This window comes from Bos grunniens, chromosome 3 (genome assembly GCF_055505025.1).
Source record: "Bos grunniens cultivar Pamir isolate PY7600 chromosome 3, Bosgru_T2T1.0, whole genome shotgun sequence".
Lineage (NCBI taxonomy): Eukaryota > Metazoa > Chordata > Mammalia > Artiodactyla > Bovidae > Bos > Bos grunniens.
Genome location: NC_141167.1, coordinates 42,880,596 through 42,895,988, shown reverse-complemented (window position 1 = coordinate 42,895,988; position 15,393 = coordinate 42,880,596). Strand labels below are relative to the sequence as shown.

The window sequence follows — 15,393 nt, the reverse complement described above, 5'->3', positions numbered from 1 at the left end:
CGGGCCTTTAAGGGTTGTACTTTTTCTTGGCCAACAGGCACTATGTTATATTTTGTCAGTAGAGGGCACTAGAGAGACATTGCAAAACGAAGCCATTTTCTTCCCCCCTCTTCCTCCTTGCAGTGTGCTTGCTAGACAGGCTCCTTGCAGTGCGCATGGCTTGTCTAGAACCAGGCTCCTGCAGTGCAGGAGGGATGTGGTGCCCGAGGGTGTGGGTACTGCAATCCCAGTGACACTGGCAGATCCTATAGCGTCTGGCTCCTGAGGTGCTTGTGGCTGGGCTGCCCCAGTGCCCAGATCGGTCCGCGGCGCCAGACTCCTTCATATGCATACTGTCTCCACTGCCGGCTTCTCCCGCGCCCGAAGCCGTTAGCTTCCTCGGGCACCCTCCTCAGCCAGTTTTGCAGTGGAGCGTGCCTCAGTGAGACTTCTCCCACGAACATCTGTGAGGCTGGTGGGCTCTCTCTATATCCATGGGCTGGATACTTCCCAGGAAGTCAGTCGGGGCAATCATAGGGCACACTTCACCTCTCAGGGGTGACTGTCCTTTCCCTGAGGTCCCATGTCTTGCAAATTATTGTTTCGTATATTTTGTCCGTTTTGAAGTGTTTTCAGGTAGAAGGGTCAATTGGTTACTCCATCTTGACCAGAAGCAGAAACCTCGAAATGATTCTTCTTCTTTGGGAAATAATAAATATTTATAATGAGTGAACTTCTTTACGACTTCTGGATACGTCTGGATGACTGACCCTTGCACTGTTCCCTAGTGTACTTTCTAGGGAAACTGAGCTTGGTCAATGAAAACTTGGCTCACACTTGAATATAGGAAACTCTATTTGTCCTATACAAACCTCGTATGCTGTGTAACTGTGACTGATGAGACACAAATGGCTCAGGTGAGATGGTCCTTGGTACACATTCAAAATAGCTTATGTGAAGAACTGCTATAGCCTTGTATGTGCACAAAGTTGGGTTTGGGTTAGAGGTGGAGGGGCAGGTAGGTTTCCTAAAGTTACCCTTTTCCCTCTCAGGTATTATCATCTCTAACTCTGAACTGCTCTGAATGAGAGATTTGGTGTCTGGAAGTTTGCCCCTCCATCTCTCCCTGAGAATATTGCTGATCTCCCAGTTTGGTGTCAACTCAGCTGTCTTCCTTCTCTGTGTCTTAGATTCACGAGCCTTGCTTGATTTACTGGTGATGAATTGGTACTAAGCCTGGAATTCCCCTTAAGCTGAGTCTACCCAACATTTTCCAACATATGAGACATGAAAAATTTTAATTGACAACTCTAGAAGAAGACAAGAGCTTCAGCCAGAGCACTTTCAAAATTAGACTGTAGCATCTACCATCACTCAGTATATTGTTAGCAGCAGTGGCTCGAATGTTTTTTGTTTGGTAAGGACTCTGCTCAGTTTCTTTTCCAGGTTCTGCAAAATGAGCTCTACATGGTGTCATGGTAGAGGATAAAGTTTGTTTTTTGAAAGCAAGTCATCAAGAGGAGGGAGTGGTATTTATTAATTCAATAAACATTTATTGACTCATATGTAAGTTGTTTGTTTGAGTGGGAAGGCAATTAAAAAATGAGCAAAACAGCCTCTGTCTTCAAAGGGCTTACAATGTTGGGTGGATGATGAGAGAAGTAGTCAGTATAAGCCAATATAATAAGCACCCAGGCTCCTGACCTACATTTTATTTCTGCACTTTATCTCAATTGTCAGAGTCAGATCTTTGATGATTTATTAATCCATTCAATGTCTAAATCATCTGAAGTTTTCTATATATAATTAATATTTTCAACCTATACTCACTTGTTAAAGGAAAGTCTTTGTTCAACAGTAATGACTGTCCTCATCAGTGAGTGATGTGGGTATATTTCATGTTAGTTTAAATCATGGAAATCTGAAATACTGCAATATGGAAATATTAACACATTACTTTATGAAGTAAATGTGAAATCATATGAATCCCCCAAAATTTGTCTAGAATGACAAAATTTCAAGGTCAGCTGGTCAAGTGGCTAATGAATTGGGCTGTCCCTTTTGCCACAGGCAGCATTATGATAACTGGTCAACAGAAACGCTGGCCAATTTTGGTCAGGAAACGTGTGGACTTCATTTATGTGAGGTCGTCAGAAATGTATCCGTTACATAAAATGTCTCTTCTACTGTGCTGATAACTAAACACATGGGTTTCTTTTCAAGCATAGACTTCTGTTCATAGGCTACTTCCCTTCCTTTATTTATCATCCCTTTTCACTGACTTTGACACTAGGCAAAAACTCCTTTTCATATTTCAAGACTCAGTGCAAAGGCAGATCTTTCCAAAGCCTTCCTTAATATCCTTTCCATTCAGCCCTCTTTAGATTTTCCTTGCTTTAGGTTCCTTGGACAAATGGACAGATTAAAAAAAAGAAAAACTTATTTTGTAGCACATTATTTTATCTACTACTGTGAAGGCAAGTTCCGTGTCTTAGGTTCTAGGAAGGCAAAGGTGCAAAACATAGAACCCAGTGCAGAGTAGGAACTCAATAAAATGTTTAAAAAATAAATTCATACATTTCCCAATTATATATCAGCTGCCTAATCAATGAACCACACATTATATAATGCATATATAGAATGGGCAGTGAGAAACAGGACAAAGATGACCTTGAGCACACTTCCTATATAAGCAAGGAGACAGACACTTGAATATGTAATAGAAATATGGTGGTAAGAGAAGGATAGAATACAACTGAGAAACCAAAGGTTTTCCTGGGATTAGAGAATCAGTTCCTACCACCGCTAAAAGTCAGACACAACTGAGCGACTTCACTTTCACTTTTCACTTTCATGCATTGGAGAAGGAAACGGCAACCCACTCCAGTGTTGCCTGGAGAATCCCACAGACGGGGGAGCCTGGTGGGCTGCCGTCTATGGGGTCGCACAGAGTTGGACACGACTGAAGCGACTTTGCAGCAGCAGCAGCAGCAGCAGCAACAACCAGGGTTGTTCAAATAGGAGCTAATAACAGGAGATGTGTTTCCCCCAGGTGGCAGCAAAGTCAAGGAATTCTCTGCTTATTAGCTACTGAGAAAGTTTCAGATATCATACCTGTTACAAGGTGTTCTGAATACTCAGAAAGAGTGTAAACCATATTTAAATGGATTATATGTCACAATATAAAATAAAGTAGTATATGTCTCATTTCAATGTGTGGTCTGAAAACAAATGGGAACACGTTTGATACAGGATGAGAGAGAACCACAGGCAAAGCAAACCCACATGCTTTTTCTGTATCATTTCTCCATGTGGTGCTGTGTTTGGTTTCAACCTCTACCCCACCTCACTCCATGATCAAACTTATAACTTGAGTTGTTTCCTTGAAAGCGAATGCCAGAGTGACAGCAATTAGAATGATTCACTTCTAATTTCATCACAGAAGGTGAAATTAAATTTAGAAGCATGTCACTTCATAATGTTCATAAGTTTCAGATCTCATAATTTCAGTGAAATATACTAAACCTCCTGTGTACCCACATATAGTATATGCTGCAACTACTTTATAACAATATAATTGAAAAAAGACTCAATATATGCAGTTATCCTTAAAAGACTCAGTTAATTTGGGAGGGGATAGGAAAAGCACTAAAATTGCTTTGCTTCAAGTGCCACATCATTGAAACGCCAAGGTCATGGATACCAGGCTCACAGGTACAGACCTCAGTTGTCATAGCGTGCCAGGGAGACTGAAACAAGATGAAGAACCCAGCTTGTATAGGGACAGTTCCACAAGTGACTGGTAGGCTGCTACACCACTTTTTGGGGTTTAAAAAAGATTATTATTAAGGACTTCTTAACCCCATTGTCCCATATCTATTCTCCTCCTATAATGGATTTTGCATTATATTTATGTGCAAGTCTTATTTTCCATATCAACTGTCTTCACCACCAATACTAGACTGTAGTATTGGTGGAAACTGAAGACAATGTACCACTGTCTAGTACACTGGTGGCCACATAGCAGACATTCTGTAAATGTTAAGTGAGTAATTTGACTCAGTTTGTTCAGCAACTATGCGTTGGGTACTCCTTGCCAGGTCCTGTTTTAAGTACTGAGGATACAACAGTGAACAAAATACTCAAGGTTCCAGTTCTCATGAAGCTTACACTCTAGTGGAAGAAGGGACCGACAGTGAAACTGAAAACATTGAACACATTGATTAAAGTGTTTATTAATGAGAAAACAAGTGAAATGTTAACTATGGAGAAAGAGACAGTGAGGTAGGGAGAAAGGAAGTGTTGACTACAGAGAGGGCTGGAGAGTTTCTGTTTCACACAGATGGACAAGAATGGCCTCTGATACCCCTGCTGCAGAATCCTGAAGGAAGGGAGGGTGCAAGTCACTCAGATACCTGGGAGAAGATCTCGCTAATGTGGAAGGAGCAGCAGATGCAAAGACCTTGAGATGCAGATGGGATTGGGCTGATGAAAGACAAACAGCCAGGAAGGTAGAGTAGCTAGAGGGGCATGAACAAGCAGGAGAGTGGCAGAGACAAGATCAGAGAGGTGGCAACTGGAATGGGTCACGAAGGACAAAACTTATACATCATTATGAAGCATTTGGTTTTTACTCTGAACAAATTAGGAAGATTTTGAGCCAAGAGGTGATATGATATATTGAGAATAGATTTTAGGGGCAGAAGTATCCTTACTACAAATTAGATCTCTCTGAATAAATGAATGAATTAAAGCCAATAGTACATGTACAAAAAAGAATTCATTCTTGTCTGATTCCCAATGTTTTTCACTCCATTATAGATATCTCTCCACAATTTTGACTAGTCATTTTTTGGGGGGTGTGTTTCTACCTGTAATTTAAGGCACCCTGAGTTTTCTAAGGTATAGGTTAGTCAGTAATAAGCAGTCCTTAGAACTGGTGATACAGAAAATAATCTAAATTCTTTATTCAAAGAAGAAGTCCACAGAACAAGCACATATTTATGTATATAAAGTATGTATACTAAGCTCATAATGCTTACTTTTCTCTAACAGTTCAAATGCATACTCTACAATGAACTTTTAATTTCTATTGATGTGTGGTTGTGGCAAATGATCTCTCTGCTTTGAAGATGAAAAAGAAAAGGCATGGAAGAAACCAGAAAGCGATAGACTGAATGTTTGTGATGTCCAAAATTTATATATTTAGACCTAAACCCCAGTGTGATGATATTTGGGTGGGGCTGTTGGGAGGTGATTAGGTCATAAGGGTAGGGCCCTCATGAATGAGACTGGTGCCTTTATAAGAGACTCACAAAGCTCCTTAGCCCTTTCCAATCTATAAGATTCCTATGAGCCAGGAAGCAGGCTCTCATCAGATACTGAACCTGCCAGGGCCTTGATTTTGGACTTTTCAGCCTCCAGAACTTTGAGAAATAAATTTCTGTTATTTATAAGCCACCTACTCTGTTATAGCAACCCAAATGAACTCAGACACCAGATTCCACAGTGTTTACTTCTCTGCAAAACTCTGGGCCCAGAATAAAACCCAAGTGTTCTTTCAAAGGATATTTAGGGAAGTTGATAGATCCCAGTGGCTAGATAGGAGTAGAGTTACTAACTATATTGGTTTTCCAGCATAATACTGTTAGATTTAGACTAAAAAATACTACTGTTTCAGAAGTGTAAAGAGGATCAACAATTAGTCATATAGATTCTCACTTAAAAAATATATAGAGATCCAAGTCCTAACTATCCTTAATATCACTGTTTATAAAATTTTTATAAAACATGTAGTACTCTATAGTATATGCCCATTTAATTTTTTTTCTGATCTTTTATTCCATGGATACCAAGGTCTTCTAAGCCCTAGTCCTTTCAAGTAAAAAACAAAAAGCAATTCTTTCCTCTCCCAGGTTTGTCCTTTGTTTATCCTTCAAATTCAGACCTGGAAGTGCATTAGTCACATACTTCAAAACCAGTTTGACTTAAGTGTTTAGTTTTCAATGTAGACTAACAATCACTTGATCTTTTTTTTTTAATCTGACCTCTTTGTAAAATTAATGAATGCCGTAGACCCTCTATGGACAAACGTGCATGCAGACATACACATTAGATATGAAATATAATTTCAAGGGATCCATAGACTTCCTGAACCCCATCCAGGGGACTCCTTACAGAGAGGCAAAGTATCTAATTACATCACATGTGCATTCAGGTGAAGTCCATTGTCAAGATGTACTGATATAAGTGAAATGAGGCTCACGTAAATAGGGAATGGTACGTTTTTATCTAAAATTTTTACTTTTCTATGATTACAATTTTTTGGCTAGTTTTTTCTTACTTAACAAGGGTTACATATTAATATATTTTTTCTCTTACTTGGAGAAGGCAATGGCACCCCACTCCTGAACTCTTGCCTGGAAAATCCCATGGATGGAGGATCCTGGTGGGCCACAGTCCATGGGGTCGCTAAGAGTCGGACGTGACTGAGCGACTTCACTTTCACTTTTCACTTTCATGCATTAGAGAAGGACAGGGCAACCCACTCCAGTGTTCTTGCCTGGAGAATCCCAGGGACGGGGGAGCCTGTTGGGCTGCCGTCTATGGGGTCGCACAGAGTCGGACACGACTGAAGCGACTTAGAAGCATTCTCTTACTAATCTATGTGTTATGGAAAGGTAGTTTTGTTCCAGGTTCTCATTCAAATGCACCATTGTTTCAGTTTATAGGTGAGTGACTCTCAGCCAGGAAAGACTAAAACAATAAAGACATGATCTAGACATTTCCTTTTGTGAGATAATACATTTTCTCATTGTTGACAGAGTTGAGTTAGGGTTTCCTGTAACTTACAAAAAAGACTGAATCAGAGATTTCTGGGTAGTAAGATTAGAGTTTGGACCTTTTGGAATATATATATATATATATATATATCCTCTTGCCTGTAGCTGTGAGCCTTGGGGGAGCCCAGTGGGGCACTGGCTTCCCCAAGGGTCCCAGCATGAGAAGGGTATATATTTTAAAGAAAGCAGTGAGTTAATATTTATAATTAATTTAATTCTAAGTATGTCACCTGTTATTGCTGACTAGATTTTTTTTGGTCTTAGGATGTGGAATGAAATAATTATATGTGGAGCGTTCCCCGCTGAATAGCATAGAGTTTGGAGAATGTAGTGGACTAAGCCCCAGGCTTACTTGCTTGGATCTGCTCCTTTGAAGTAGGCATTGACCGTTTCTGTAAATGCTGCTGCAACAGGGAGGGTGTCCTGGGCTCCCATGGTTAGGGGGCTGGGTCCCCTGGAAGAACCTGTATAAGATGAAAAATCTTCGCTTAATATGGATTGGAGACAGCCTAGTATATGTGGAACTAAATCCTCATTAAGGGATTATAGGATGAAATCTAATTACTGAAACAAAGTAATATGCTAAGAACCATAACTGTATATTCAACATAGAGCTCAAGTATTTAAAAGGAAATATTTGGCTGGTTTACAGACAAACACACTTGAAATTAACTGAATTAGGTATTCTACCATAGAAAAAAATCCAAGCATAAGAATAAAGTCATGGGATTTTTCAATGTTTACATAAATCATAAGGCAGTATTTGCATGACAGTTTGTACAGCAGGTAGTTAGTAGAGAAAATTATTGGCTTTCTATTTGAGCATTCACATCATACAATTGCCAATAGACTCAAAGGTGTTGGCATTACTTCATTTTAAAGAGGCAAACAGCTACAGGGCACCATGTTATACATTATCTTTTTCTGAGTTGTTTCCATTTCCAGTTACCCTCAGATCAAGTAGACTCAAGTGTGCTTATCCCCAGACATACGCAACCCAAATGTCCACCTTGACTTATCACACACACATCAATGCATCAATTCACATTATTAAAAATAACAGTAGTGCTCATGTGTACTAAACATCTACTATATACCAAGCACAGCACTGAATATCTGATAAGAATTACTGCATTCAAGCCCCACATCAGCCCAGTGGGAGATAGGCAATATATTCCCATTTTACAGAAAGAAAACTGAAGCTCAAAGAGATAAGTGATTTGCCCTAATAACATCGTTAAGTGGGAAAAACTAAAATTCAAATGTAGATTTGCCCTCCTATAAAGCTCATGTTTTCCCCTATACGGTTTATAATCTTTGTTGTTTAGTCGTTCAGTCATGTCCCACTCTTCTGTGACCTCATGGACTATAGCCTGCCAGGCTCCTCTGTCCATGGGATTTCCCAGGCAAGCATACTGGAGTGGGTTGCCATCTCCTTCTCCAGGGGATTTCCCGGACCCCAGGATAGAACCCTTGTCTCCTGCTTGGCAGGTGAATTCTTTACTACTAGTCATCAGGGAAACTGTTTATAATATATAATTTGTCTAAATGAAACATTTTTATATGGTTTTGATGCACCTTGAGGTTTCCAAAAGGACTAAGTTTTAGGATCATTGCCTTCATTAACAATCTCTGGACATAGTACCAAAGAGACGAGTTTTAATAAGAACAAAGTATTTAATTATGTCACACATTCACTGCTTCTCCTTCCTATCAAACAAAACACATTTAATTTTCCCCACCTCATCACACACTACACGTTATGCTTTTTATCTTTAACCTTCAGTAACTGTCATCCTCTTCTCTGATTATGAGAAAATCTACCCTTTGTATATTTCCCTCCTCAATAAAGTTTTCTTTGATAATTCTAGTTCATGCTAGTGTGGGCTTTATATTTTCCCTTGACTTTCAATGTCTGGGATGTGGGCATTGATTCTCAACAAATATTTGCTTATTATCTACTATATGAAATGGCAACCCACTCCAGTATCCTTGCCTGGAAAATCTCATGGACAGAGGAGCCGGGTGAGCTGCAGTCATGGGGTCACAAAGAGTCAGACACGACTGAGCGTCTAACACACACACACATCAGGCATTGTTCCAGGTGCTGGGGATTCAAAGATAATTAAACACAATCCTTGTTCTCAAGAATTTTTGTTGTTTGTGAGCCATGCGGTGTGTGCCATTTTGTCATAGAATTCAGAATGGACTGAGACACGCAGCCTGGCCCCGATCTGTTCTTGACACACCTCCTCTCTATCCTTCCAACAACCCTATACTCTAGCTACGTTCACTTCTGGGCACCATAGTTCTTACTATGGGTTTAATCAACAATGCCAGAGAAGGAGAAATAGCAAGATTTGACAAAGAACCCTTTTACCTTAAAGGATCCACAATTTACAATTCTAATTTCTTCACATCCCTATACATTGCAATTAATATGCCCTCTTCTTTTTTACTTTTTTCATTTATTACATAATTTTCCTTATTGCTATCTGGTCTACATATCATTTCCATGAGTATATATTATTCTACAAAAAAAAATTCTCCAAATGTTTGGCCACTTCTAGGTAGAAATTATTTTAAATCCATCTTTGTATAATTGGTCTTTTTCTTTCAATTATTTTCTTAAGATGTAATTTTATTATTACAAAGTGGGACAACTAAATCATAAGGCAGATAAATTTTTGATTACTAAGAATGACAGATTATTTTACATAAAGATAATACTCAATGAAAATGCTATCAATTATAAATGAATGCTTCTATTTCCCTGCAGTACCTTAGAAAGTCTTTGTTAATTTGACTATTGGAAAACTAGGCTAAAACTAGGAGAATGTCTAAGATGCTGAAAAATTCAAACCTCATGGTCTAAGATGACCAAAATGGGCCTCGAAACTATTTTCGAATATCTGAAATAATATTACCAGACAGTGACTCTGGGGCCAGAGTTCATGGCCATGTATCTGCAAGTTAATAGCTTTGTGACCTTGGGCAAGTCAATTACCTTTAGGTTTCTCAACCATAAAATGAAGGCAATAGATTACATAATCTTTGTGTAGTAGGATTCTATAATTTTGTTTTAGGAAAATAAGGAGTTTTAAACAGAAAGAACAATTTTCTCACACAGAAATTAACTGATTTGAAAAGAGTATCCCTTCATGGTGTTTTGAATGAATATGCCAAATATTTACAGAGCCTTTACTATGTGTAAGGTATTTTTACATATTTTTTTTACACGTTTGGAGACACAAATATGTAAACTTCCAGAAAATAAGGTATAAGCATTTCTAAAAACTAGTAACAGTAACATATGCAAGTAAAAGCTTAAGACAATAGTTCAAGTGACAGAACTGTGAAGTTTTTTCACTGCAAAATTAATTGCCCAATGAGCAGAACAGGAAATGTTGCTCCTTGATTTAAACGCTGCTAGGGCTCTGGAATCTTATAGACTTGGGTGTGAATCCCAGTTCCTCCACTTACAATCTATATGACAAGGAATAAGATATTTAATCTGACTGCAACTTGGTTTCCTCATTTTTTAAATAAAATAGATAATAATATCTATTTTGAAGGCTTGTCAGCCAGTTCAGTTGCTCAGTTGTGTCTGACTCTTTGAGAGCCCATGGATTACAGCACACCAGGCTTCCCTGTCCATCACCAACTCCCAGAGCTTGCTCAAACTCCTGTCCATTGAATTGGTGATGCCATCCAACCATCTCATCCTCTGTCATCCCCTTCTCCTCCTGCCTTCAATCTTTTCCAGGATCAGGGTCTTTTCCAATGAGTTGGCTCTTCACATCAGGTGGCCAAAGTATTGGAGTTTCAGCTTCAGCATCAGTCCTTCCAATGAATATTCAGGGTTGATTTTCTTTAGAATTGACTGGTTTGATCTCCTTGGAGTCCAAGGGAGTCTCAAGAGTCTTCTCCAACACCACAGTTCAAAAGCATCTTGTGGTGGACATCAAATGGGATAAAATTTGTGAAATCTTTAGAATGGTATTGCTGACTTAAAAAATGCACACACACAAAAAATTGAGAGTTATAAGTTTTATTTAGGGGCAAAATGAAGACATTTCTCTGAACTATCAGAGCATTTCAGATAGCTCTGAGGAACTGCTCCAAAGAGGTAAGGGAATGGTCAGAATATATGTGGTTTTGGTGAAAGGGGAATACATGCAAGCAAACTCATATTTTTTTTGCAGAAGGTTTCTGCTAGTCTGGAGGAGCAGATATCACCATGAAGGATTTTAATGCTTTTCTAGATATGAGGAGATACAAGAATTGGTTCACAAAATAAAATAATTGGTTCATAAAATATCTATTTGAAGACCTGTTTTGGCAGTTTTTCCCGGAGCACAGCGTGCCTCAGCTCTCCACCCTGAACTCCTTTCAGGGGGTGTTGAAAGTCAGCAGTTGCAGCAGCACATAATTTACTCCTTGTAGAAGTAGATGGCAAGTGCCAATTTGTAGTTGACAGTATGTACTGGAAAAACATCTTGTTTTTGTTGCTGTTATTTTGTCAGGGTGAGCTTTACTAACTTTGTTGAATTACAGTTGACTCTGAATTTGAGTAGCTTTTGAGGCAGAGAATGAAGGGAGATGATATCACAAATGGTATTCTTCACTGAGCAAGGAGATAGACCAAAATTTTCAAATTCCTTCCAACTCTAAATTTCTCGTATGATAAGAACAGTGAATTCTATCATGCATGTTTAATTTTTTGTGTATTACATGGTGGCTATCATCTGTTCAAGTTACTTGATATAATGCTTGGACTAACAGGAGATGAAAGTTGGTTGAATGCATATTTATCTTTTGATTCATTTGAATGTGAGTTCCTGCACAAGTAGGCATTGTGCTAGATGCTGAGAAATTCACAGAAATGTCTGAGATGTACCTCTACCCTTCCCTTCATGGAGCTTACAGTATAGAAGAGGGCTGTAATATTAGACGTGAATGAAAAATGAAGACTCTATGAAGTTAGATAGTAGTTCAGTATTATAACAATTATATTACTATTAATGATTATTTTTAAGAATTCAAGATCAAAATAGCAATTATTATGTTTGTTCTACAACAAAATAAACTATCAAATATTAACATGTTTTTGTTCTTTATACATTGAAGGGAGAAACAGAGTCAGGATAATTATCTCTACTTCACTGGCCCAAGTTCACTCTGCTAGTAAGTGGTAAAGCCAAAATTCAATCCAAGGTGTCCCAACTCTAATGAAAACAATAGTAGCAACAATGAAAACCTTATACCTCTTACTTCCTCCTAAGAACTATTCAAGGGGTTTTACTGATATTAACTCTTAATTTTGATAATATCTCTCTTAGGAAACTGCCATTATTATCCCTCTTTTCCAGATGAGAGAACTGAGGTTTCAAGTCACTTAGTAGCCTTGCCTACAGTCATCCAGTTAGTAAATAGTAAGAACAGAACAGAGATGCAAACTTAGTACTTCTTGACTTTGGGTCCCGAATTCTTACTTACTCTGCTCTTGGAACAAAGAAGTCAGAACAAAATTACATTAGTCATCTGTGGGCACATATGTAGTCCCCCTCGAAGAATAACTTGTTGCCATTAGCTTGTCAACTTCTGACAAAATAGCAATTCTGTGGTCCTGGAAAGTAATTGTCATGCATACTTAGGGAGTTCTGAGAAATGGAAAAAGGCACACAGAATCACCATAGTGTGATAACGTTTTCTGAAAGGCAGTTTTCTATGACTCTCATTACCAAGCAAAGTTATATACACACACACACAGGTACCCACATGCACACAATACCCAAGGTTAAAAAAAAATTAGTATGACATCTTTAAAAGAAGAGGTCATTCGACCATATAGCACAGGGAATTACACTCAATATTTTGTAATAACCTATAAGGAACATGAACTGAAAAAGAAAAAATATATATGTATATATATATATGTAAGTATTATAACTGAATCACTGTGTTGTACGCCTGAAACTAACACAGCATGGTAAATCAACTATGTTGTTATTCAGTTGCTAAGTTGTGTCTGACTCTGAAAACCCAAGCACTCTGGCCCTCCAGGCTCCACTGTCCTCCACTATCTCCCAGAGTTTGCTCAAATTCATGTCCATTGAGTCAGTGATGCTATCCAGCCATCTCATCTTCTGTTGTCCCCTTCTCCTCTTGCCTCAATCTTTCCCAGTATCAGAGTCTTTTCCAGTGAGCTGACTCTTCCCATCAGGTGGCCAAAGTATTAGAGCTTCGGCTTCTGCATCAGTCCTTCCAATGAATACTCAGGGTTGATTTCCTTTAGGATTGACTGGTTTGGTCTCCTTGCTGTCCAAGGGACTCTTAAGAGTTTTATCCAGCATCACAGTTTGAAAGCATCCTTTCATGGATCACAGTCTTGTCATGGTGAAAGGGGTTTGTGTAACTCAGTGAAGCTATGAGCTATGCCATGCAGGGCCACCCAAGCCAGAAAGGTCATAGTGAAGAGTTCTGACAAAACATGGTCCACTGGAGGAGGAAATGGCAACCCACTCCAGTATTCTTGCCTGGAGAACCCTTGGACTGTGATGAAAAGGATGGCACTGGAAGATGAGCCCCCCGCCCTAAGTCAGAAGGTGTCCAACATGCTACTGGGGAGGAGCAGAGGGCAATTACTAACAGCTCCAGGAAGAATGAAGTGGCTGGGCCAAAGCACAAGTCAACCATATGTCAATAAAAAGTGAAAAAGATAAGTGAGTAAGGAGTAGGGATTGTAATATGTAAAAATATTAAAGGAGAAAGGGAAAGGGAGAGAGATTTTAGAAGAGAAAGGGAAAAATACAAACAAACAAACAAAAAAAGAGGGCAAAAAGGAAGCAAAATACCGAGGTACAGAAATTGAGTAACAGCACAAGGTTTACCTGGCAAATGAATGTTTGTGCACCAAGCTGCACAGAGAGGCCTATTGCCAGTCTTTTGTGTGGAGGAAAAGTGTATCCTCATGGTTTGTCCAGAGCAAGCCTGAGGAGTGGCCAAGGTTTCATTTCCTCCTCACCTTCTGCACACATTTCTCCATTTTCTGTATGTTTTCTGCTTTGCAAAGTTGAAATTTAGAACATTTTTTCACATCAAGGCCAGTTCAGTTCATGAAGATTTATTTTCAGTTGTTTTAAATTTAATAAGAATTTATGTCAGAGTAGTGCTTCCTTCAGGGGTGTTTGTAGCATTTGTCACTATAGGCTCAATCAATGGTAATAGATGTTATCTATTGTGTCCTAACTCTGTGTGATGCTTCATTATGTATTATTTCCTTTAATTCATATAACCACCTCACCAAGATGAGGAAGCTTAAGTAACTAGCTGAAATCCAGAGAGCCAAGACATCTATGCTTTTAATTATTGTGCTTTGATGTTACAATAAAGAATCTAGAACTTCATTGCACACTGTGAGTCATGATTGTGTTTCTTTGTTAATATCTGTCCTTGGGCAGGTCAGTGATTCTAACTGCATCCCTATCAAATTGGGATGTCAGGGCCACCAACCCTACCTGATTGTAAAGAGGATTTGCACTTACAAATGCCAGGTGTCAAAAGAGCGGCAAATTTTACTCTCTGTTCATCTGGGACTAGAAAAAGTCATTCTGAAAGTACTACCTGAAGTATGGACAGCAGGAGAAGGCAGTCTTGTTTGTTTAGAAGACTGTTCCCACCCTTGCAGTCTATCAACCCAAACAACTGCCACTCTACCAGGCCTGCTGTACACGCAGGGCAAGTGACCCACTTTTGTGTAGGAGTGAGAATGCAGGAGACAGAACTCACAGATGGAAGCAACACAGAGTGTCAGAATTCATGAAAGGAGAGAAAAAAATTCCAGGAGTTGTACTAAGCAGCATGAGTGAGCAGGAGACATGGGTTTGATCCCTGGGTTGGGAAGATACCCACTCCAGTATTCTTGCCTGGAGAATCCCATGGACGGAGGAGTCTGGTGGGCTACACTCCACGGGGTCGCAAAGAGTCGGACACGACTGAGCGAGTGATTTAACTTTATTTAAAAAAAAAAAAAAAGCAGATCGTATCAGTAGGATTAGTAAATAAAGTATAATCAATTCAGTTATAATTTATAGAGTATATTCCATACAAATACTGTTGGAATCAGATTGAATAAAATTTGAATCCTGACTTTATTCACTTACTGTGTGACCTTGGAAAAATTACATAACCTCTCTGATTCCACTTTCATCATTTTGGAAAATGGAGATTGTATTCTTTGAAGATACTGTGACAACTATTATGATATAGAATGCCTTATCTGATAGTATCAGAAAAAAGTCACTTAGAATGAATGCATTTAAATGGCTGCTAAAATTTCATAGGGTATAATGATAAAAAAGCTTGACTGACAGTCAAAATTGTCAAAAACTAAATTTGTGAAAATATCTTTTCTTAACACACTGCAATCAAATAATCAATGAATTCTTAGAATGAAGAAAAGCGATTATGCAGATATTTTGAGGAAAGGCATATTTTTCTGATAAAAATTGTATTATAGATTTATATACCAATCTAGTTTCAGATTTGGTTTTCATTCATGATTATGAAG

The 15,393-nt window shown here is 38.7% G+C and overlaps 1 protein-coding gene across 7 annotated transcripts in view; it reads right to left on the bottom strand.

Moving 5' to 3' along the window:
• The window catches only part of SGIP1 (SH3GL interacting endocytic adaptor 1), a 230,873-nt gene that overhangs the window by 23,887 nt on the left and 191,593 nt on the right, over positions 1–15,393 (bottom strand). For all 7 annotated transcript variants that reach the window (XM_086390416.1, XM_086390418.1, XM_086390421.1 and 4 more), the window contains one exon: positions 7,174–7,285. In XM_086390416.1, the coding sequence (XP_086246542.1) occupies positions 7,174–7,285 (112 nt within the window). The remainder of the gene's footprint in view (positions 1–7,173; positions 7,286–15,393) is intronic.